The 22,218-nt window shown below is 43.3% G+C and overlaps 1 protein-coding gene across 1 annotated transcript in view; it reads left to right on the top strand.

Annotated features, from left to right (window-relative positions):
• LOC138596923 (cell adhesion molecule DSCAM-like) overlaps positions 1 to 21,220 on the top strand; it is a 124,800-nt gene extending 103,580 nt beyond the window's left edge. Inside the window, exons 15-33 of the mRNA XM_069668401.1 lie at positions 837 to 1,004; positions 1,580 to 1,650; positions 4,421 to 4,664; positions 5,005 to 5,151; positions 8,165 to 8,320; positions 8,710 to 8,843; positions 9,917 to 10,070; positions 10,459 to 10,576; positions 10,678 to 10,841; positions 11,450 to 11,548; positions 11,651 to 11,839; positions 11,935 to 12,225; positions 14,886 to 15,062; positions 15,156 to 15,186; positions 15,655 to 15,770; positions 16,674 to 16,832; positions 17,099 to 17,296; positions 17,417 to 17,719; positions 19,249 to 21,220. Of these exons, the coding sequence (XP_069524502.1) occupies positions 837 to 1,004; positions 1,580 to 1,650; positions 4,421 to 4,664; positions 5,005 to 5,151; positions 8,165 to 8,320; positions 8,710 to 8,843; positions 9,917 to 10,070; positions 10,459 to 10,576; positions 10,678 to 10,841; positions 11,450 to 11,548; positions 11,651 to 11,839; positions 11,935 to 12,225; positions 14,886 to 15,062; positions 15,156 to 15,186; positions 15,655 to 15,770; positions 16,674 to 16,832; positions 17,099 to 17,296; positions 17,417 to 17,719; positions 19,249 to 19,628 (3,299 nt within the window). The 3' untranslated portion in view covers positions 19,629 to 21,220. The remainder of the gene's footprint in view (positions 1 to 836; positions 1,005 to 1,579; positions 1,651 to 4,420; positions 4,665 to 5,004; positions 5,152 to 8,164; positions 8,321 to 8,709; positions 8,844 to 9,916; positions 10,071 to 10,458; positions 10,577 to 10,677; positions 10,842 to 11,449; positions 11,549 to 11,650; positions 11,840 to 11,934; positions 12,226 to 14,885; positions 15,063 to 15,155; positions 15,187 to 15,654; positions 15,771 to 16,673; positions 16,833 to 17,098; positions 17,297 to 17,416; positions 17,720 to 19,248) is intronic.
• Positions 21,221 to 22,218: the final 998 nt, after the last annotated feature.

Genomic DNA, 22,218 nt, shown 5'->3' with positions numbered 1-22,218 from the left:
TTTGTTTGTTGTCTCTTCAACAAACCACTGACTCAAACAGCTGTTGTGATACCTTGCGCTGCGTGCGTAGGTATACAGGGCCGTTGTGCAGACTAAGACAGAGTGCCGAGGGAAAGGGCTGTTTATATGTAGGACTCTTTTAAGTGGTACGTGGTGCTCCTGACCCCGTCTGCAGCGGTGCTTAGCTTAGCTTAGCTTCTGTGTAGGAACTCCGGCCGGCTTCTCCTAACAGGAGCTGTGTTGACTGTTATCTACTGCTACTACTACTATTGATAAGGACCTCATACAACCCCACTTCAAAAAATGTGAACTTTCCCTTTAAATCGGCGGATCATGAACAGGCCACAGTCTTCAATGTCCCCCCCCAGGATTCGACTCCCACCCTCAGCCCTCAGCCATGCGTAGTCCCTCTCTCCTCCCCGCCACTATCTTCTCTTTATAATCAAAGGCATAAAAGGCCCAAAAAATCTTTCAAAAAAAAAGATGACAACATTTCTGAATCTCCCCAAGCAGTGTTTTCTGAATAACATGCTCCTAATAAAAGCTGTCATATTGGCACATATCATAAAAATTATACACTGATACTCTAGCTACGGGCCGATATTTGTGTGATAATATCGCCTGACAGATATGTCAGTTGATCACACTGAAATGTTCATACAGCATTGTTTAATGTGTCAGCTTGAAGGAAATGATGCTTTTTGCTTGATAAATCTCCGTCCTCACTTTGTCTAAGAGCTATAATGTAACACAGCCTGTCTTAATGCACTTAGCTGGATCTGACCTCTGCCCTGACTTCTGCAACCCCAATAAACCTCACCCTCTCCCCTCCACAGCCTCCTGGGACACGGCTCAGAAGACCAAAGATGTTTCACCTCAGCTCAACCAGGCCACCATCATCGACCTCCACCCCTCCTCCACCTACAACATCCGCATGTTCGCCAAGAACCTGATCGGCAAGAGCGAGGCCAGCAACGAGCTCACCATCACCACCGACGAAGCAGGTGAGACTGAGATTACAGAAGATGAGTGTTGTTTCCTTTACCCAGAATTAAATCACACGTTGCTTTAAACTCTTATTTCTAAGTACACAAATAATATAAGTTGCATGAAGAATTTGTTACCATGACCCTACAAATCAGAGTGATAAAAACACACACAGAGACACAACGGTCAGGCGTGAGTGTGTGTGTGGAGTGAAAGACGAGAGGCGAAAGGAGGTAAAGGACCGCCCGAGTCAATTCATTAACAGCCCGGTGACATCAGCCCCATCGGCTCTGTTGCATTATTGAACACACGCTGACCTCGCACTAAAAGCAGAACTTTTCAATTAGCGGCCTCAGTAGTAAATGTCACACTCCGGTCAATAGACTGAGGCTGGACCCCTCCTGCAAATTAGCCCCCTCCTAGCCCTTCATCTCCTGTCTCTGCCCCCCCAACAGAGCTCTTCTCCTCACCCTCAGCAGCATCGTTTGAAAGCAGCCATCATGAGCGTTAGAATAGACCGTGTTTGTTTTGTGCCTTTTAAAGCAGTTTGAGACACTTTCATGACACAAACATGTTGGTTATCTGATCTCAGCTCCTGATGGACCACCGCAGGAGGTGCAGCTGGAAGCCCTCTCCTCTCAGAGCATCAGAGTCACATGGCGGGTGAGTTAATGTGACCCTGTGGGTTAAACATGTGTGTATGTTTCCATGAAGTGTGTCCGAAGCTGTGTCTAGAATCACAGTACAAACAGCTGAAAGAGAGCTGTTTCAACTCCCAAAAGAAGATCACTGTTTTTTCCTCTTGAGTCAGTGAGTCTTTGAACTCAGCATTTAACCTGCTGTACCTTGAAGCAGGTACAGGTGTTACTTTGTTTTACTTTATGAATGTAAATCAGGATATTGCACGCAAACAGCATATGTTTGCATGTGTGCTAAGTTTGCTTTTCCCTGATAAATGAAGGTCTGTGTATCTACAGTATTTGTGGCCTTTATCCATCCCTGTATTCCTGTCTGTTTCTGAGAGGTACCGTAAAATCCAGAGTATAAGTCACACCGGAATATAAGATGCAGTCTGTTTTGGGGGGTTTCCGAGAGTGAAAAAAGGTTTTCTATAGCTATTTATTAATAAAAATGTGTATTATACAAGTTATTTCAACACTATTTCAATTTATTTTCATTTAAAAGACAAAAGACACAAATTACAGCCTACCATCTGTTTTGCCATGTCAAGTTTGCATCCTGGTAGCTACCGGTGCTGTAGCTAGCAGTAGCTGGCAGCCCACGGTAACGTTGATTGTTGTGAGGGTGGCGGCTGCAATGGCGATCATGACCATGACGAAGCACGAGCTACTATCTCCCTTAAAACAGCGAGGAAAACAAAAAACGTATTATACACCAAACTTTACAGGAATTCATCTTCACCATGTGCACGGACATTTTAGTCTTGCTGGACCTTGAATCTTTGTACTGTTACTTAAATTGTGTGTATATCCAAGGAAGACTCATTTCAAACGTGGATACAAAATGCATCTAAATATAATTGAATCCCATCTTTCTCCCTCTCTCTGGTTCTGTTCTAACATGGGAAACTGTGACCGCTGCTCAATGCAGCTTAAAAAGAGGATTGTGTCGGCTGCTGTATGTTATGCAGGATTTTGGGTGCCAGCTGCAGTGATTTTGATAAATTACCAGTCTGTGAAGCATCGGCTATCTAGACTCTAGTCTCCATTGTAGGCAGCGGATATCCAGAAACTGATTTTGAATATCTGGGCCAAGACTTCCTCTTCTGTAAGCAGGTCATTGTGTACAGTCTGACTAACAAGCAGAGACACGAGAATGGAGTAGGAGTTGAAGAATGACGTCTTCAACCAGATTGTTATCTTCAGGCATGTGTAGACATCTGTTTCACTAACGAGGCCACACCATCGTTACGGTATAAAAGTAGTTGGTTTGGAATGTGCTAAAGGATCGAGGTTGGGTGGGATGAGAGGGGGTCGAAGTAAGGTGGGATGTGAAGGGGTCGATGAGAAGGGGTCGAGGTAAGGTGGGATGAGAGGGGGTCGAAGTAAGGTGGGGTGAGAAGGGGTCGAAGTAGGGTTGGGTGAGAAGGGGTCGAAGTAGGGTGGGATGTGAAGGGGTCGAGGTAAGGTGGGGTGAGAAGGGGTCGAAGTAAGGTGGGGTGAGAAGGGGTCGAGGTAAGGTGGGATGTGAAGGGGTCGATGAGAAGGGGTCGAGGTAAGGTGGGATGAGAAGGGGTCGAAGTAAGGTGGGGGAGAAGGGGTCGAAGTAAGGTGGGGGAGAAGGGGACGAAGTAGGATGGGATGAGAAGGGGTCAAAGTAGGGTGGGATGAGAAGGGGTCGAAGTAAGGTGGGGTGAGAAGGGGACGAAGTTAGGTGGGGTGAGAAGGGGACGAAGTAGAATGGGATGAGAAGGGGTCAAAGTAGGGTGGGATGAGAAGGGGTCAAAGTAGGGTGGGATGAGAAGAGGTTGAGGTAAGGTGGGATGAGAAGGGGTCGAAGTAGGGTGGGGTGAGATGGGGTCAAAGTAGTGTGGGGTGAGAAGGGGTCGAGGTTAAGTGGGATAGGAAGGGGTCGAGGTTAAGTGGGATGAGAAGGGGGTTAAAAGGGGTTTAGTCAGCTGGAGCCGTCAGAAACCTGGGGGTTCGAGACTCAGGGTGATGGCATGCCTCGACGTGCTTTCTGATTCAGAACCCCCAGTGGTTCCTGTGTTGAGATAGGAGAGAGGAGAGGAATGGGGTTTGGGGCGGAGGGGGAGGGGAGTTTGACAACTGAGACAAACAGGAGAGAAGGGGTTAGACAGGCTTATATGTGCACATACAGGTAATTGCATCAGAGAGGCACAGGTGTGAGAGCTAATGAGACACGGGTGATGGAGTTAGTGAGGGAGGCGTGGGCCTGTTCCTGAACTTATGTTATAATAACTCCATTAATAATGCTGATTTAGGGGTTGCATTTCAGGTTGTACTTTCTGCCTCTTTTGCCCTCCACACTGACTGTTTTCCTGCTTGCTCAAATGTGATTGGTCAATACTACTCAAAATCCAAAACCCTTGTTCAAAACTTTCAAAAAAACTTCAAAAAATGTTGCTTTCATACACAGTTATCTGTTTATAGATATTAAAATGTTAAAGACAAACTGTTTAAGAGGATCAAAATTCAACACAACTGTACTCTAAATATATTTGCATATAAGGCATCCCACCATACTTTTTGACCAACCGGATCAAATCTGAAATCAACCATGATGCTTTTTGGGCAGAAGATTTTATTTCTCTATGTAGAGCTTTCCATGTGTGAAAGCATTACAATGTTACAGGTGTTAATCACGGCATTCCTGCTTTAGTCAGATGATAAAGTAGACGCCAAAATCTTGTTCAGTTTGTCTCAAATAACCCCTGTCATTTGTCTTCCAGGCACCCAAGAAGCACCTTCAGAATGGAGCCATCAGAGGGTACCAGGTGGGCTACAGGGAGTACAGCTCAGGTGGAAACTACCAGTTCAGTGTCATCAGCGTGGAGACCACCGGAGACAACGCCGAAACCCTGGTGCTGGACAACCTGAAGAAGTTCACCCAGTATGGAGTCGTTGTGCAGGCCAGCAACAGCGCAGGGACCGGGCCGTCATCCACAGAGGTGGCTGCTACCACGCTGGAGGACGGTAAGACAGACACTGGAATCTGTTGTCAAACTAAATACACTAAGGATTATGTACAGAACATTCTGATCAAAACATTTGCAGTTGTCCCACACAATATAAAAAAAAAGACATCTTTATAAGTGAACAACAAGCTCCTCTGCAAAATCAAAGTAAATATCTTTAAAAAGAACAGATGAAACCAAAACAACAACAGTGAATCTGCTGAGGCAGACAGCACAGATTAAAGCTGGAGAGATTTGTGAGGATGTATCACCCCCTAGTGGAGATCAGAGGGCGCTGCAGCATGTTTCTAGTCTCTACTGAGAGTTTTTACATATATCTTGGCTTCTTTCCTCCTCAGTGCCGAGTCGTCCTCCAGAGAACGTCCAGGCCACGGCTACGTCTCCAGAGGTCATCTCCCTGTCCTGGCTGACTCCTCCCAAAGACGCTCTGAATGGAAACCTGCTGGGTTTTAGGGTCATCTACTGGGCCAACCTGCCTGATGGAGGTACACTTATCTGCTTGCTACTTAAAGACATTTACTGTTGTGCATAGAAATTTACTGCATTGTGGATGCAGGAGAGTTCACATGAGCATTAGCCCTTCACAGAGCTGATATGACTGCCACAGTTCCCAGGAATCTGCACTTTGATTTCACATATTATCTGCTGAGTTGTGTAGATTGAAGCTCAGGGTTTGGGTTGCAGCATAAAAAATGAGGTAATGAATGAGTGGAGTACATGCAAATTTGGGGCTTGTAACAATTTAGTGGTTCAATGCATAAGTCAGATTTGCAATATTTGGATCAAAAGCATTACAAGTCATTTAGACCTTCGTTCAATATCCAATATTAAAGCAAAAACAAAGTCAGTCTGTTTTAGGTCATAGCTTGCTTTGAGCGTTTGAGAAACAAGTTCCTCAAGACATCCTAACATTACACATGTCTACTACTATTTATGAAGATGGCATCATTTAAAGCGCAGCTTAAGTCATGTTTTAAGACGTGTAAGATGCTCTGCTTGAAATAATAAATTGTGTCTGATATGTTTTTTTCCCCTGCAAAATACGTTTAATCACCTTGTAAAAATCCTCCTAAGACATCTCCTCCTTCTCCATCATTAAAAATTCCTGACTCTGCGTAGGCCCCACCCACCGTGCACATTTCCAACCGCCCCCTCGTCGTGAAAACACGTCTCTGCCATCGTTTAGTGGCAACTTTGTTGACGCTTAGCTAGTTTGAAATGCCAAAGTGGTTGCTATAGGTTACACATAATGATATGCATAGCGTCACCCCGTCCATTAACAGGATTGGCTCCTTAGGTTTGTGACATCTCAAACCTGCCAATCTGAAAACGTGTTGTTCAGCCTGTCCTTGGTACACTGCAGTTTAAAAGCAGACAGGCCCAGCTATGGAGATGACTGCTCATGTTGTCCCTAATATGTCTTGTAGCACATGAAGAACACCACATGGAGATGTTTACAAGGTTAAACACTGGATTTTCACTGGAGGGGGGCTTTATGACTCAAACTGCGACGCCGTGTAGTTGTTTGGCTCTGATGATTCTCATTGCCTCGGAGCAAAGGTGTCTCCGTGTGCCTATGTCCTGGCTGACCTGCTGTTCAGTATTACTTTACCCTGTCCTCTGCTGAATGCAGAAGTTCATGAGATATAAAACTGGGTACAGCTGTTTTAATATAATGAGTAAAGTAACAAGGATTGTTAGTGATGCTAATGACTAAGCAATGATTATAGATAACCAGGTGTATTCTGGGTAACTGAATCATCTCCACCCCTGGCCAACAATCTGCGTGTCCCTGTAGAAGTCAGACAGCGTGCCATGCCATTGTCACATGCCGGGTTTGTGTCAGAGGGATTGGTTGTGACAGCACGATTACCTTTGACCCCTGCACTGTCACATCATGTTGGCTGGCTTATAGACCATGAACGCTCGGGATGTGACAGCTTGGACTAGTTTGCATGGTAACAGTCTGCAGCTCTGTGGGTCACAGCTCTACAGTCACATTTAAAACATATTATCTGCTTTATATTGTATGTGTAAATAAATTATATGGTCAATATTCAACACTACATGTGAAATTAAACAGTTCATTATTCTTTTTCACTCAAACAAGACAAGAACAGCTCGTCACTGTTAGGGTATTTACTGTCATTGACCAGCAGAGGGAGATACAAGCTCATTCTAACAAACTACTAGAATTACTGTATTGGTATAGAGTTGTTGGATTCAGCTGGGTGTCACAGGAGTTTGTGTGTTGTTTTTTTAACAGCAAAAGTTCATGGTTGTAGTATGGTTACACATAGTTATACTGAATTATGCAGGAAGCCGTGTGTGCACAGACACACACGTTTTCTGGTTTATAAGTTTATTCTTAAATCAATAAAGGGGCTGAGAGTAAAGTTCGCAAATTCCACCACACATCAAAGACAACTGCAAGATGGAACAGTAAAGTAGCTAGATCTGTGAAGCTAGAAATGCAAGATTTTAATTGTCCTTTTGAGGATATTTTTTGTTAGCGCTGTTGCCTCACAGCTCGAAGCTTCCCAGTTCGAATCCCAGTTTGGATGAAGTGGACCTTTCTGTGTGGATTTGCATGTTCTCCCCGTGCATGTGTGGGTTCCCTCTGGGTACTCCGGCTCCTCTCACAGTCCAAAGACATGCTCGTTAGTGACTCTAAATTGCTAGTAGGTGCGAGCGTGAAAGGTCCCAATGAGCCCCTGAACAGGATAAGCCTTATAGATGATGGATGGATATTTTTTGGTATTTGCCTTTGTTAGAAAGGACAGCTGAAGAAAGAGGACATATGGGGATGAGAGAGAGGGCAAGGCAAGCAACAGAGGTCCAAAGGTTCGGGCCTGTGAGGCAAGGACTCAGCCTCTGCACATGGGGCCACCAACTAAGCTACCCGGCACCCTGTAACTTTAATTTATAAGTTTATACAGAGTTAAAGGTTTTGTTTTAATTTTTGTATTTGGACAGTCTGGCTGGATATCAAGACACGAGGCAAACACATCATGCACACAATAAACACAAGAAAACATCTGCAGTCCTGCAAGTGTGACGGTCATATAAGGAGTTTAATGTCTCATTAAAATCCAGAACAGAAGAGATGAAGCTGATCACAGAAAGGAGGGAGACAAACACACTGTTAAGAAAGGGCATGGACAAACAGCACTGACAAAGAGGGACGTCAATAATTCACACTCTAACAGCTGAGGGGAGCAGGTTGCCAGTCAAGGCCTGCCACCGCAGCAGACCTTGCACTCATGGTTGTTTAAACTTAGTGATTGAATAAGACATCAAATTCAAGGCTGTGCTCTGACACCTCACACCTGACATCTACTTTTATGTTCCTGATCTGCTGTTTGATATATTAATCACCTGTTTGGAGCGGTGGCAGCTTGTCATATCACTGGTTTATTTACAATCAGATACCTGACTGAAGTCACTAACTCTGACTTTATTCCCACACTCTCTCCTGTCCTGTTTTCTGTCCGTCAGAGCTCGGAGACATCAGGAACGTCACCACCTCGAAGCCGTCTCTGGAGCTGGATGGACTGGAGAAGTACACCAACTACAGCATCCAGGTGTTGGCCTTCACCCGCGCCGGAGACGGAGTTCGCAGTGAACAGATTTACACCCGCACCAAGGAGGACGGTAGGAACATAATGTCACACACTCGTAATAAAAGGCAGCTGTCAAGGCCCGCTTAAGTCTCACTGCAGCTGTTTTACAGCTCTGCTCTAACATGTACAGGTGTTAGTTCGACTCACTGCTGTAGGGCATCAAGAAATAACAGCATGTCTGATTTTAATCTGATTAAACAGAGAACAGTTTTGCAGCAGTGAACGATCCCCTCTGGTAAAAATAAGGTGTCAGGGTTATAAATAAACGTATTAAGTGGAGAGCTGGAACTCTTTCATGTTGTAAAAAGTCCTGCACAAAATGACACTCAGCTATCGGTTATCTTGCTTCAGATCAGTGTAAAATAATATCTAAGCTGAATGTGGGGAAATAAATATTAACTAGATCATCTTTCCGTTTAGTTCCCGGTCCTCCGGCGGGCGTGAAGGCAGCAGCGGCTTCGAACTCGGTGGTGTTTGTGTCGTGGCTCCCTCCTCTCAAAGTGAATGGCATCATCAGGAAGTACACCGTCTTCTGCTCCAACCCACACCCCACGGTAACACATGTCAAATTACACAGGCAGTGTTTGGAGTTAGAGTTTTTAAACAATTTTGCATGACCATAGTATTTGAATTGATTATTACCATAACTTAACCCTCCTGTCGTGTTCGTTTCTCCCCTCTTACATTGGTGTTCCCGGTCAAATTTGACCGGTCTGTTTTAACTGCTCTTACATGAACACAAAATACATTAATCAACACCTTTTTAAGCTGTAAACAATGGCTCAGACTAGTGTTTTACATGAATAACTGCAGTGAATGTACAAAGAGGAGACACTGAAAATGTAGTCCAGGTTCCATCTATGTTGTCCTCCATGTCTGAGACGTCCTCCTCTATCTCTGGTTCAACTTCAATCTTCTCTTTATCTGGATCAAAAAATCAGTCCAGTTGTTCAGTCTGAGATGTGTAGGTTCATGTGGGGGATATGTGGGTGTGAATGGGGATGTTTTCCATCTGATGGATGAACATAATCTAGTGTTACCCATTCATTTCCTATATGGCGGTCATTTTTGACCGGGAACACCACAGGTGTTACAACGTTGACTAAACCACTGAAATATCAATGAAAGTGGTGATCAGCAATTTTCATGAGACCTCGAGGCAATCAAATTAAATACATAATATTTATGATTGATGAAAGTTGTAAATCGGTCAGACTCGAACACGACAGGAGGGTTATGCCATAATGTTTATAACGCAGCTGAGCACTGTCGTTTTTTCATGAACATCGGTTAACTCTTGAAACTCTGCAATAGAAATAGCAAAAGGCTATGTGTAGTGTAAAGGGGAAACTTAGTAATGAGCCCTCTCTGAAGCTCAGCTCGATAGAGCTTTATAGAGTCTTGCAGCTCGTTGCTTTGATTTTCTAGCCCACCGTACACTACCTGCCCCGCATCAAACAGCTGCAGCTGTGATGTGTTATGTAATGTGTTGACGATTAGATAAATATAGATTACCATCAGACTTTCAATATGAGGTTGTAAGGTAATAGTAGGTCAGTGTTCAATGTTGATGGTAAAGTTTGATCTGCAGCAGAAAGTCCTGACTCTCCTGAATGCTCTCCCTCAGGTGAGCAGTGAGTTTGAGGCGGCTCCAGATGTCTTCTTCTACCGCATCCCCAACCTGAGCAGGAACCGTCAGTACAGCATCTGGGTGGTGGCCGTCACTGCTGCAGGCCGAGGAAACGCCAGCGAGATCATCACCGTCAAACCCATGGCTGAAGGTAGGTGCTGAATCAAGCTGAAACCCTTTGTGTGTGCTGTGTCCTACCTTTGATCTGTATGCAAAGTGTTCGAAAGCATTTAAGTTCCAAGCATGGGGGAAAAATGATTTCAAGAACAAGGTCGTAGTTTTGGTTTAAAGGGCCGTTGTTAAGCAATATAAATAACAGGAGGGAGTTCAAATCACGCTTTGGAAACATAGTCTTTGAGCCGTCACCAGATAGTGAACTCTGACCCTGCAGCCCTGACTCAGTGAGCTGGGTTGGGTTAGAGAGTAATTGAAGAGGAAAACAAATGTGAAATCTCGTTCCTAAATAATTTGTAGAACAAAAACACATCTATAAGTTACATTGATGCATCCCCTGATGAAGCATGTGTGTGTTTGTGCAGCTCCAGCTCGGATCCTGACCTTCAACCGGACGGTGACGACGCCGTGGATGAGGGACATCGTGCTGCCTTGTAAAGCAGTGGGAGATCCATCCCCAACCATCAAGTGGATGAAGGAGATGTGAGTGCAGAACAAATACACACATACAGTGCATGTAGTAACAGATGCATGAGTACAAGTCTCTTTCAAAACATAGCGCTAAATTTACTTGAACATTTCAGAAATGGGACCCCAGCACCTGTTGTGATTGACAGCCGGCGAAGCGTCCACGGTAACGGCAGCCTAATTATCCGCACGATAAAAGCAGAGGATTCTGGGAACTACACCTGTGTGGCCAGTAACAGCTTTGGGTCAGACAAGATCGTGCTCAACCTGCAGGTCCAAGGTAAGAAACAGTCTGGGGAAAAAACAGCATTTCTTCTCCTAACAACGAGGAGATTTTTGAACATGCTGCAGCTGTGGCTCGGTGTTAATGCATTTACAGACGCATTGTTACAGTCACAAACACTCTTTGTGGGATGCAAATGAACTCTCCTGAGTAGCAAAGGGAGCCAGATCTTAGGTCTCTGTTCCTTTTCCTTTGTAGTTATGTGGTCTTTTATACTTTTCTGCTGGATTTCGAGTATAGTTTATGTATATATATATATTTTGTTTGTTTTTTTACCAGAGATGTATACCATCCGCCTGGTTCTTGTTAAAGAAGGAGAAAGGGGGGTGTATTTCTTCACCCTGAAGGGTTTACTGGCAATTGGCAAACCATCTTAGAGGTGCATCACTGCCACCAGCTGGACTGGAGTGGAATAAGAGGAGGTGCATTTAGGGCAGGCTGTGAAATTTGGGCATAAACAATGAAAAGAAAAGCTTTGCGACTCATTTCTCATGAATAAAGTCGTAAATGGTAAATGGATTAACGCTTTTCTAGTCTTCAGATCACTCAAAGCGTTACTATAGTTTTGAAATTCATAATCATTTGTGGTCTTGTCTCTCCTTCAGTTCCACCTGACCAGCCTCGCCTCACAGTGACAAAGACAACCACCACCTCCATCACTCTGTCCTGGATCCCTGGAGACAACGGAGGCAGCTCCATAAGAGGTCACACACACACACACCTGTTTTCTTTTTTCTGTTTGTTTGTCTCTCTTGTTTTCTGTCTTCATAGCACCAGCTCACATTCGTCTGTTCTTTCTCTTCCAGGCTACATCCTGCAGTATTCGGAGGATAACAGCGAGCAGTGGGGGAACTTTGCCATTAGTCCCAGCGAGCGCTCGTATCGGCTGGAGAACCTCAAGTGTGGAACCTGGTACAAGTTCACGCTCACGGCCCAGAATGCAGTGGGGCCAGGACGCATCAGTGAGATCATCGAAGCAAAGACTCATGGGAAAGGTATAAACAAGAGCCACATAATATCAGATATCAGGTATCAGATTCTCATTCTTCATCCTAACACGCTGACACTGTCCTCCCTCCGGCCTCCACAGAGCCTCAGTACTCTAAAGAACAGGAGCTCTTCACCAGCATCAACGCCACGCGGGTCAAGCTCAACCTGAACGGCTGGAACAACGGAGGATGTCCCATCACCTCCTTCACTCTGGAGTATCGGCCCGTAGAATCGCCCACCTGGACCACGGCACAGCGCACATCCCTCACCAAGAGCTACATCCTGTACGACCTGCAGGAGGCCACCTGGTACGAGCTGCAGATGAAGGTCTACAACAGCGCCGGCTACGCTGAGAAGAGGGTCAAGTTTGCAACGCTCAGCTACGACGGCAGTGAGTAAACACAGTATCAGGGGACCATACTGGCTCCCACTCATTTGTTTGCAGCAGACTGAGTCACTGAAGTGTCAGTGGGAGCCTGTATAATTCAGTGGCTGCTCTAAAGGTAGTATCAAGTGATCTGGCTGTTGAAATGGTCGAGAATCTGTAGTAAAAGACACAAATGTATTTGCAGTAACTGAAGCATACTGAGTCTAGCTACATAGTAAACAAAAAAATATGACTTAGAAATATAAAAATAGTTTCCCACCAGAACAGGAATATATCACGAGACAAGATTTGTTAAACCAAGTAAAAATATGAAGTCTCAAAGCACCCACAGATGTACGACCGTCTGACATAAAGATAAGTACTCAAATTATATTGAAACTGCCTTAAAATTAGACTACACAGCCTGAAATACACACAGAGGAAAATTTCATATTGTGTTTAAACCCTACATGACCAAGTGTATCTTAGTTGATTTATTTGAGGTATCACAAGTTTTTAAAACCTCTACATCATGAGTGTGATCATTTCTTTTCCTGAAAAACCTGATGAATACAACCAGACGCATGCAATAAGTTCACCATGGAGAAAAATCTCAGACCCAGATGACCTTTGAATGACAGTCGACAGCCGACAGTCGTCGGTCTGTGACCCACACGAGGTTTTTCTCGTTTGTTTTTGCCAATTTTGATAAAGTTAAGGCAAGAAAAACATTGAAATTGTTTCTGATACTTCAAGGGGAATATTAACTGGATTAAAGCAACAAATTATGACTTTTTTACTCATGTTATAGTAAGATCGTGAAATTTCATCAAATGAGATACTGCATTCATTATACATATGCAACCTGCTTTATCACAATAATGAGTTAGTTATTGGCTCTCTGTCTCATATTTTTCTTTTGCTAATTGATTTTTACAATAAATACATTGTTTTAAAATATAAAACAAATGTTTTTTTCTACGTTTGATGACACTCGAGGTAAAATTTAAAGAATTATCAGAGATTAAGGGGTAAAAAAATGTGTTGTCAGTCGTATAGTACATTTCGGTGGCTGGTTATATTGAACTACTTTTAAGGGGTAAAACAATTCTGTGTTTTTATTTGTTTAAAACACACAAAATGTAACCAGTAAATTCCAAAACAGAAACGCTTGTATCGAATATGATATGAAACAAAACTCATACATGCAATGTGTTGTTACATTTTTTTAATTTGTCAGAAGGCACAAAAAAGACTCTAGATTAAAAAATTAGAATTTTCTGGAAATAATTTCATGGTTGAGATCATACAGCGTCAAAATAAGGAAACCTGATTCAAGTGAATTGTACTTGATATGAGATCGTCTTGTTAGAAGAAAGAAAATAATCTCAGGTAAATACGGTTCTTTGCTAAAATTATAAACAAGTTAAAGGGTGCTGACAAAACAAAATTATGCAACAGTTAAAATAACTGAAATAATGTTTTCCCCAGTTATGAAAAGATTTTCATTTGGTCGTTATCTGTTTTTAAAATGTGAACAGATCAATCAACAAATCAAATTTTATTTGTATAGCGCCAAATCATAACCAAAGTTATCTCGAGACACTTTACAAAAAGAGCAGGTCTAGACCGACTCTTTGTTATTTAGAGAGAGACCCAACATGAATCACCATGAGCAGCAACAGTCAGCACATTGGCAGAAAAACTTCCTTTTAACAGGCAGAAACCTCGAGCAGAACCAGACTCATGTTGAACAGCCATCTGCCTCGACTGGATGGGCCGAGAAGTGGGACAGAAGGAGATGCAGGATAGAGACAGGCAAAGAGAGCAACAACAGCAACAACAGATAATACAGACTTAAGTTTACAATGTCAATAATAATGGTAAAAATGTGTAATATTAGCAAGAAAAGCACAGTAATGATAAAAGACAATGATATGGATACAGAATAATGATAGTGGGGAAGACTGATATTAATGTTGGTAGCACACATGACGATGACACTTGGCAGTCTTGTACTACTTTCAAACATTAAGTCCAAAAAAAGTAAGAAAGTTATAATATCAGGGAACAAAAAAAACTAAAAATAAGTGAAATGATGTAACATCTAAACTTCCTGCGAAGAATAAATATCATGTCAGACCAAACAAACATATATTGCCTTAATCTAAGACATATCTTCCTGCTTAACTGTAGTTTAACAAAGAGGGATAAATGGCTCCTTCTGTAAATAGCAGAGCTGGTGGCTACAGGTGATTGAGTTTCCCCTGATGAATCAGGCAATAAAAAACACATTTAGTGCTGATTTCAGGGCTTTATGTGACTCCTCCATCATGAGCCTGCTGAATGCCACCTCAATCACTTTATGATCTCCTCTGAGATAAAGGATGCTGCCAGCTCAAAATGCATCCCGGTGCTCAGTGGTATTCTGCAGAATACTTCCCTCCTTCATTCGAGATCATCCTGCAGGGAAATCTGGCTGAGCATAGCTGTGAGGGACGAGCTCGCTGGCATTTAGGTAGAGTTTAGCAGAATGGAATCCATGTATTACTGATAATTCTGCAAAAGGTCGAGTGCTTTTATTATCAGAATGCAGCACAGAACAGTGTACCTGAAGATGTTAATGTTTTGACACAAATCAAATGTTGATGTTAATGTAACACGTATCTGTAACTTCTGCACAGGTACCATCGCACCTTTGGTGAAAGCTCCCAATGTGAGTGAGGAAAACTCAGGAGGCGGGGAAGGTCTGAAGATGATGGTGACCATTTCCTGCGTGTTGGTGGGCATCGTTGTGATCTTCATCGGCCTGCTGGTGCTGAGGAGGAGGAGGAGGGAGCAGAGGCTGAAGAGGCTCAGAGGTGAGACTAGAGAGGAGATTTTACATCATCAAAGACTGGAGCATCAATTCTATTAGTTCAACTTAAAATAATGTTTCTCTGTTTGTCTTCCAGATGCAAAAAGTCTGGCTGAGATGCTCATGAGGTAAGAATGATCAACAACCTCACAGACAGCATGCTCACATTCAGGTCCCGGTTTTAGCCTGCTACATTAGCGTTGGCTAGTACAATAAATAGGTCGTCAAAAGGTTAGAGAAGTGGACCAGTACTCTGGAGGTTACAGGTAAAAATCCCCGGCCAGATGGTGCAAAAATCTGCAGAAATGACAACAGATGGAGGATTGACTGAGACAAGCTTTCTGCCATCCTCAAGCCTCTCCGGCTGGTGACTTTGTGGGCTGTTTGGAAAAGTTAAATGCATCTGATTAAACGATTAGTAGAGAATGTGAGAGTTAGTAAGACAGCATTTTGAGTTATTTTTCCCATTGGCTTTCTTTTCTGAACCTTTGGGGGTGGTGAGGACACATGTTTGGGTAGGCTGAAGCGACCTGAAGTTCTGTCAGCTGAGAAGAATTTCCTTAAGTTAGATTCTCTTTTCATTTTGTGCCCCTCAGTAAAAACACTCGTCCAGCAGAGCCGATTAACAAACAGCAACAGACGCTCCGCATGCACATCGACATCCCCAGAGCCCAGCTGCTGATCGAGGAGAGAGACACCATGGAGACTGTTGGTGAGCTCACTGCTGCTGTTATTTCAGGAAGCTACACTTGTTTTAAAGGGGCCGGATCTTTTCAATGGATATTCTCATATTTTCATGGGTTTCACATGTTTGGGTGTTTATTGTTCACAGTGAAAAAGTGAAAACTGCATAATTCTGTTTTTCCAGAATGACATTTTTAAAAGGTCGCCTCTGAAATGGGCCGTTCAGAACAGCTGCAGGTTTCTAAGTAGAGCCTTGCTTTCACTGAAATCCACCGTCATCCACCGTCGTTCACCTCAGGCTGCCTTCTTGCACCAGCTTGTAGTCAAGATTTCAGCTGACGGTGGTTTAGCTCAGTTGGTAGAGCAGGCACCCCATGTATAGAGGCTTCAGTCCTCGACGCACTGATCACAGGTTCAACTCCTGGTTTGGTGCATGTCTTCCCCCGCTCTCTGCTCCCCGCATTTCCTGTCTCTCTTCAGCTGTCCTGTATAATAAAGGCAAAATGCGAGAAAAATAATCTTTAAAAAGATAAAGATTTCAATTTACCATTCCGATACCTCCTGGCGATTCTGGCTCGTACATATAAGGCCCAATAACCGATCCTAGAGCAGCCATGTTTTCTACTACTTTGGAGCGGCCGCTCCTCCACATGGGGGAGGGGCTATGTGGTCACTCCAAACACTGTCAGCCAATCGTGGCTAAGGTCTGACCTTTGAATGGCAAAACGTCTTGTTCGTTTCAGGAGGAAGGACAAATAATTAAATTAAAATATGTATACAATTTTTAAAACGGAAAAAACTTTTCCAACGTGATTCAAAAACACATCAGAATAATAGAAAATTAATTGCATAGCTAAAATATGTCCCCTTTAATATGCTTGATGAACCTGAGGATTGTAACGCTCATGTTGTTTTTGCTGCCGTCCCACAGACGACAGGTCCACTGTGCTGCTGACTGATAACGACTTCGGGGAGACACAGAAGCAGAAGTCGTCCACAGTCACCCACACGGTCCACTACCAGTCCCTGTCCCAGGCCACCGGGCCTCTGGTAGACGTGTCTGATGCCAGACCAGGAACCAGTAAGTCCAGTACGGACGCTTTTTTTCATTTTACCTTCATGAAATGTGCGTGTGTTTTCTTTGTGTCATTCCCAAGCTGTTTTTACTTTTATCATTTTGGATATTTTCCTTTATTGATGTGCCGTTAGTTTACCTCTGCGGTGTTAGAAAGCTCACCACCACACTCACACTCAGGCAGTAAACATGTTTCCATCCCCATCATGACCACTTGATTGAGTTTCCTCCTGTTCTCTCCTGTGATCTGCATAAATAACCTGCACTCTCCTCGTTCTCAGACCCCACAGCTCGCCGCACAGCCAAAGCCGGCCCAGCAGCTCGCAACCGCTACGCCAGCCAGTGGACCCTGAACCGCCCCCACCCCCCTGTCTCCTCCCACACGCTCAGCACCGACTGGAGGCTGCCCACGCCCAGAGTGGCCGGCTCTGTGGACAAGGAGAGTGACAGCTACAGCGTCAGCCCATCTCAGGACACAGGTAAGCACCACCTCCAGTTAGAGAAATAACATGACTGGCTGTCTCTAACAATCTGACAATCTTAACTATTCTGCCACTAACTCTGACACTAATCCCTCCACTAACTCGGGCCGTGTCCAGACCGAGCGCGGAGCAGCATGGTGTCGACAGAGAGCGCCTCCTCCACCTACGAGGAGCTGGCCAGAGCCTACGAGCACGCCAAGATGGAGGAGCAGCTGCGGCACGCCAAGTTCACCATCACAGAATGCTTCATCTCTGACACCTCCTCGGAGCAGATGACGGCCGGCACCAACGACTACACCGACAGCCTGACCTCCAGCACGCCGTCCGAGTCAGGCATCTGCCGCTTCACCGCCTCCCCGCCCAAGCCTCAGGATGTCAGCCGGGTCATGAACATGGCCGTGCCCAAGGCCCACAGACCGGGTGAGACCGCGGATCTGTCTCAGTCTGAGCCACGACGTCAGGCTAACCTTTATAACTACTGGCTTCACTATAACGCTGATAACACTAATCTTTAACCTTCAGCTTTCTGTCTAATATTTTTATAACAAACTATTAACTGTGACTCTAACTTCAACAGTGAATCAAAGGCATGTTAGACATGTACTGAAGTTAAGGAAGCCCTAATCAGACATGCATCCATACATTTTATTTAGTCTAGTAATTATTATAGTAAAGATAGATAAGATAAATAAGTCATAACCGTAAATTACAGGAAAATAGATTTTATAAAATGCATGGATGCATGTCTGCTCAGGGCGTCTGTAGAAGTTGATATTTTGTCTCATTTAAGTTGAAAGTCTTTAAGAGAGAAACAGGTAAACTGTTTAATCTGATATTTAATATTAGTGAAACAACAGAACATTCAAAGATATGAGGTCATTAATATTTCTAATTGTTGCCTTAAATTTCATGAGAATTCAATACAAATCCAGAAAATGTGAGAAAGGAAACTACACCTGAAACATTTTTTTTACCTTCTTGTATGATTGAGGTTTATCTAGTGCAGACTTTATCTACATTAGATATGGTCAGTGTCCCAGGTAGACCACGTGCATGTCTGTTTAATCACACCGAATAAACTGGTTTACTGCTTTGGTTAGCTGACCAAACTGTATGTTTATCACCTATCAAGGTGAGTAACAACATGAACTAATTAGTTAATTTATTTATATATTTATTTACAAGTGTTTGTTTGGTAGTGACAGAGCAGGTTATTAATAATCATTAATCAGTGTAAAGACATCAGATGTTAACATGCTGGAGTTAGTAAGAAGGCTAATTTATGTTTGTTTTTCCAGGCAGTTTACAACAATAAAAGTAACATTACTCAGAAACAAACAATAAAACCCAAGTAGGAAGAAACAAATACAATGTGCAACATGTTAATAGCTGGCTTGCCTTCAGCACTTGTTTAAGATGGGTCATAACACCTGTAATACTTACAGCATGTGGCACCTCACAGCCCCTCTAGTGGGGGCCCTGGTGCCAATACAGCTGTCTGCAATTAATTTCCAGCAGGTGATTTAAGACCTGTGCAAAGCCTTCAACATGAAAAAGTTCATTTGAAGCTTCATAAACTGTTACATTGTTTTTTAATTGAAAAAATACTTGTATGACTTTCTGGTATGGATTTTCATAATTTCAAAGATTGAATTGTATCTTGTAGTGGTAACCTTTTCACATGAAATGTAAAGTTTAATGTAGAGTCCCATATGAGCCCAAGATACTCCAACATTTACAGAGCAGATAGCCTCAGGAACACAATAATCAGTACTGTCAATACTTTGTCAAACACACCCTTCTTCTAAAACAGGTAACTTGATATGAGTAAGAGCTGTTTGATGCTGCTTAGATCCTCAAATTGTTAGTTTGGGAGTTCAGGTGATGTTGTGCAGGGATATCTGCCTTTGTTTCCTCCTGTACCTAACTTGCTCTGTGTTGTCCTGCAGGAGGCGAGCTGGTTCACCTTCCTCCGTACCTGCGCATGGACTTCCTGTTAAACCGAGGCATGTCCTGCTCGGGCTCCTCCAGGGGGACAGCTAGTGGGGAGCGAGCAGCCATGGGTCAGGCGTGTCTGGAGCCGCAGAAGAGCCGCTCTCTGAAGCGGCCGTCTCGCATGGCCCCGCCCACGCCCACAGAGGCCCCTCAGGCCAGCAGGGACCAAGCGGCCCAGTGGCAGCCTGGCTCGGCGGCCACGCTCCCCCACAGAGAGGGCTCGGAGCTGGCCCAGGCCGCCAAGCTCAGCACCTCCCAGGAGTCCCTGCTGGACTCGCGAGGACATCTCAAACAGAGCAGCAACCCCTACGCAAAGTCCTACACGCTGGTATAACAGCAGGGGCACCTGGGGCGGGACTAGGACTCACTCTAACACTGGACTTAACACTCAAGTGCAGTAAACTGACTTCACCACGCAGTTCTGTATATACGCCCCCTCCTCACAGGGCGGGGTCACTTTTACTAATCTCCTTTTATTTATTTTAGAGCTTTCTTTTATCTCTACTTTGTATTTCTTTTTTTTTCACTTGAGAAAAAATTCACTCATCGGAAACGACTCCAGCCGGAGCTTTGCCAAACTAATTGAGTAACGAGGGAGCATTATTTATTCTTGATTATTGTTAATTCTTTATAATTAATCAGTGATTATTAATTGTTAGTTGTCAGCTATTAATGATCATTAATTATTGATTACCAAATGATCTATTATCAGCATTACTACGATGTTTTCATAAGAACCCGGACATCTTTTGTTTTCTGGAGTGGAAGATGACGATTTGGAGTCATTTTTTTCCTATGGAATATCCTTCTGAAACACTGAATGAAACTTGGGGGAAATCTTGGAATGAAAGCAATTGACACCAGTCCAAACTTTTCAGCTGCTCTCAAATTGTTACTTTTTTTGAAGAAAAAAAAAATCTATTTCCTATGGATGCATGGGGACTGACCAATTTAAAAAGACAATGAGGATTACGATCGTGGCTGGACGGCCCAGTCGAGCATTTTGTCACACTATGAAATGATCCAATGTGAAGATTTATTATTCTTATTACTATAAATATATATATAAAAAGAGAAATCACTTTTATTTGTGGATATTACAGGGAAGAATTGATTTGGTTAATAAAGTCCTTAGTCATGTTTGCACATATCTCGTTTTAATTAGGAAATGGAGTCTCTGTTGATCTTTCTCTGTGTCCCATTCTCTGATGGTGCAATATGAAAAAAGATATGAAAAGTCTATGAAAACTATTGCTCTATACTGTACTGTAATGATGAAAATAACTATGTTGTGAGTATACTTACAGGGCCGGACGCTCTCCAGCTGTGTATTCAGGTGTAGTTTGCCACTGCTTGTTTGCCAGGGTGGTGAATGATGTTAGCTAGAATAGGGAGGCTTTAGAGAACTGATGGTTTGCACTTCACAACACCCCGACTCAAGTGTGTCCAGATAGACCCCCCTACTCTCAGTGCACTAGGTAGAGTCTTCAGGGCTCTCACTCTCCTCAGTAGATTTACTGTCGCTGCATTGCAGTGATGCTCCTCTACAGGGAAAAAAAAATAAACGTGAGACAATCCAGCAGAATCCCCCCTTCAAACCAAACGTATAATGTCTATGGGAAATATCTAAAAAAAAAATGTGGATATACGTAAGAATCTGTTTTCTGTTCCTGTCTACCCTGGCCCCTTTCTGTTCTTTCTGTTTCTTTGAGTTAGCCTGAAGGGAGAAGAGTTTGATCCAAAATGCTGTGAGGTCATTATGTCGGTTTCTATGATTAGTTTCTATGATTAACTGTCTTCATTATGATTATACATTTTAACAAAAAAAAATGTCACTTTTTATTTTTAACATGAGTGTTCACCATGGTGGCACTGGAATAAAGAGAAACTAACACAAAGTTCAAATTTGATTAATAAAATGGCTGTTCCCCAAAGTGTCCTCTAAGGGTGTGACATGAGTGACTGATGGTGGTGTGGAGATGGAGCACGGCGGGGGAGGCTCCTGCTGGCTGCCTGTGGGGGCCGGGAAGCTGCGAAGGACACCCTGAAACCTCGACTTACTTCCATCACATAAAGGCAGTAACTTTTGTTCAATCGTATCGTCCTCTGCAGCGTTGGCGCCAGCAGGTGGCAGTGTTGTAAAGAGTATTTCTGCTCGCTGATCCATCCTCTCACATTAATCTGTGCAGCTTACATCAGCCTGCTGTGTAAAGACTGCCATTTGGAAACTACCCCTCTATATGGGATGCAGATATTCTCAAGTTAAAAGAACAAAATAACATATCTGAAAAGAGCTTTCTGAGCTATTTTGTTGTTTGGAAGTGTCTTTTAATTTACTGGTAAGTCCAACCATTCATTTCTTCCCAGTGTATTTAAGGATCAGCTGTGTAATGAAGTCAAGACTTCACCTCAAACTTCTTCCTGAACTGCTGCAGGGGCAAAGAGGAAGAGTAATGTATTTAAAAAAATAGTGAATATCATCTCTGTGTCAACTGTAACATGGGGAACATAAGGGAATGTAAGGGTTGCAATTAATTGTCCATTTACTTCACAACCAGGAACGATGCCAGTGTTGATCCCTAAGTATTACCATGGTTCTAAACAAAAAGGAAACAAATATTTTGTCCAAACTAATTATAAATCCACCTTTAAAAATCATGTTAGATATTCACAAATTAAAACTATAATGTCCTTGCCAATATGCTTCACAATAATATTATTTAGTAAATGAGAGCAAATATTATCAAAAACATTCGTTTACAATCCCAAGAACCTCTGGTGTCTTTCCTTGAGGGGACCTGTAGTTTCTGATCAGGAGCCCATTCAACAAAGCCTCAAAAGACCAGAATGCATTGAAACATGGAACATCTTGTTTCATACGTGTTGAGCTGAAGCTGTGCCCCAGATCCGGACCACACACTGAT

Source organism: Semicossyphus pulcher, unplaced genomic scaffold (genome assembly GCF_022749685.1).
Source record: "Semicossyphus pulcher isolate SPU_LCO1_2020_fin unplaced genomic scaffold, fSemPul1.0.p SCAF_10, whole genome shotgun sequence".
NCBI classification, from domain to species: domain Eukaryota; kingdom Metazoa; phylum Chordata; class Actinopteri; order Labriformes; family Labridae; genus Semicossyphus; species Semicossyphus pulcher.
This window is presented reverse-complemented; position numbering and strand designations above follow the sequence as displayed.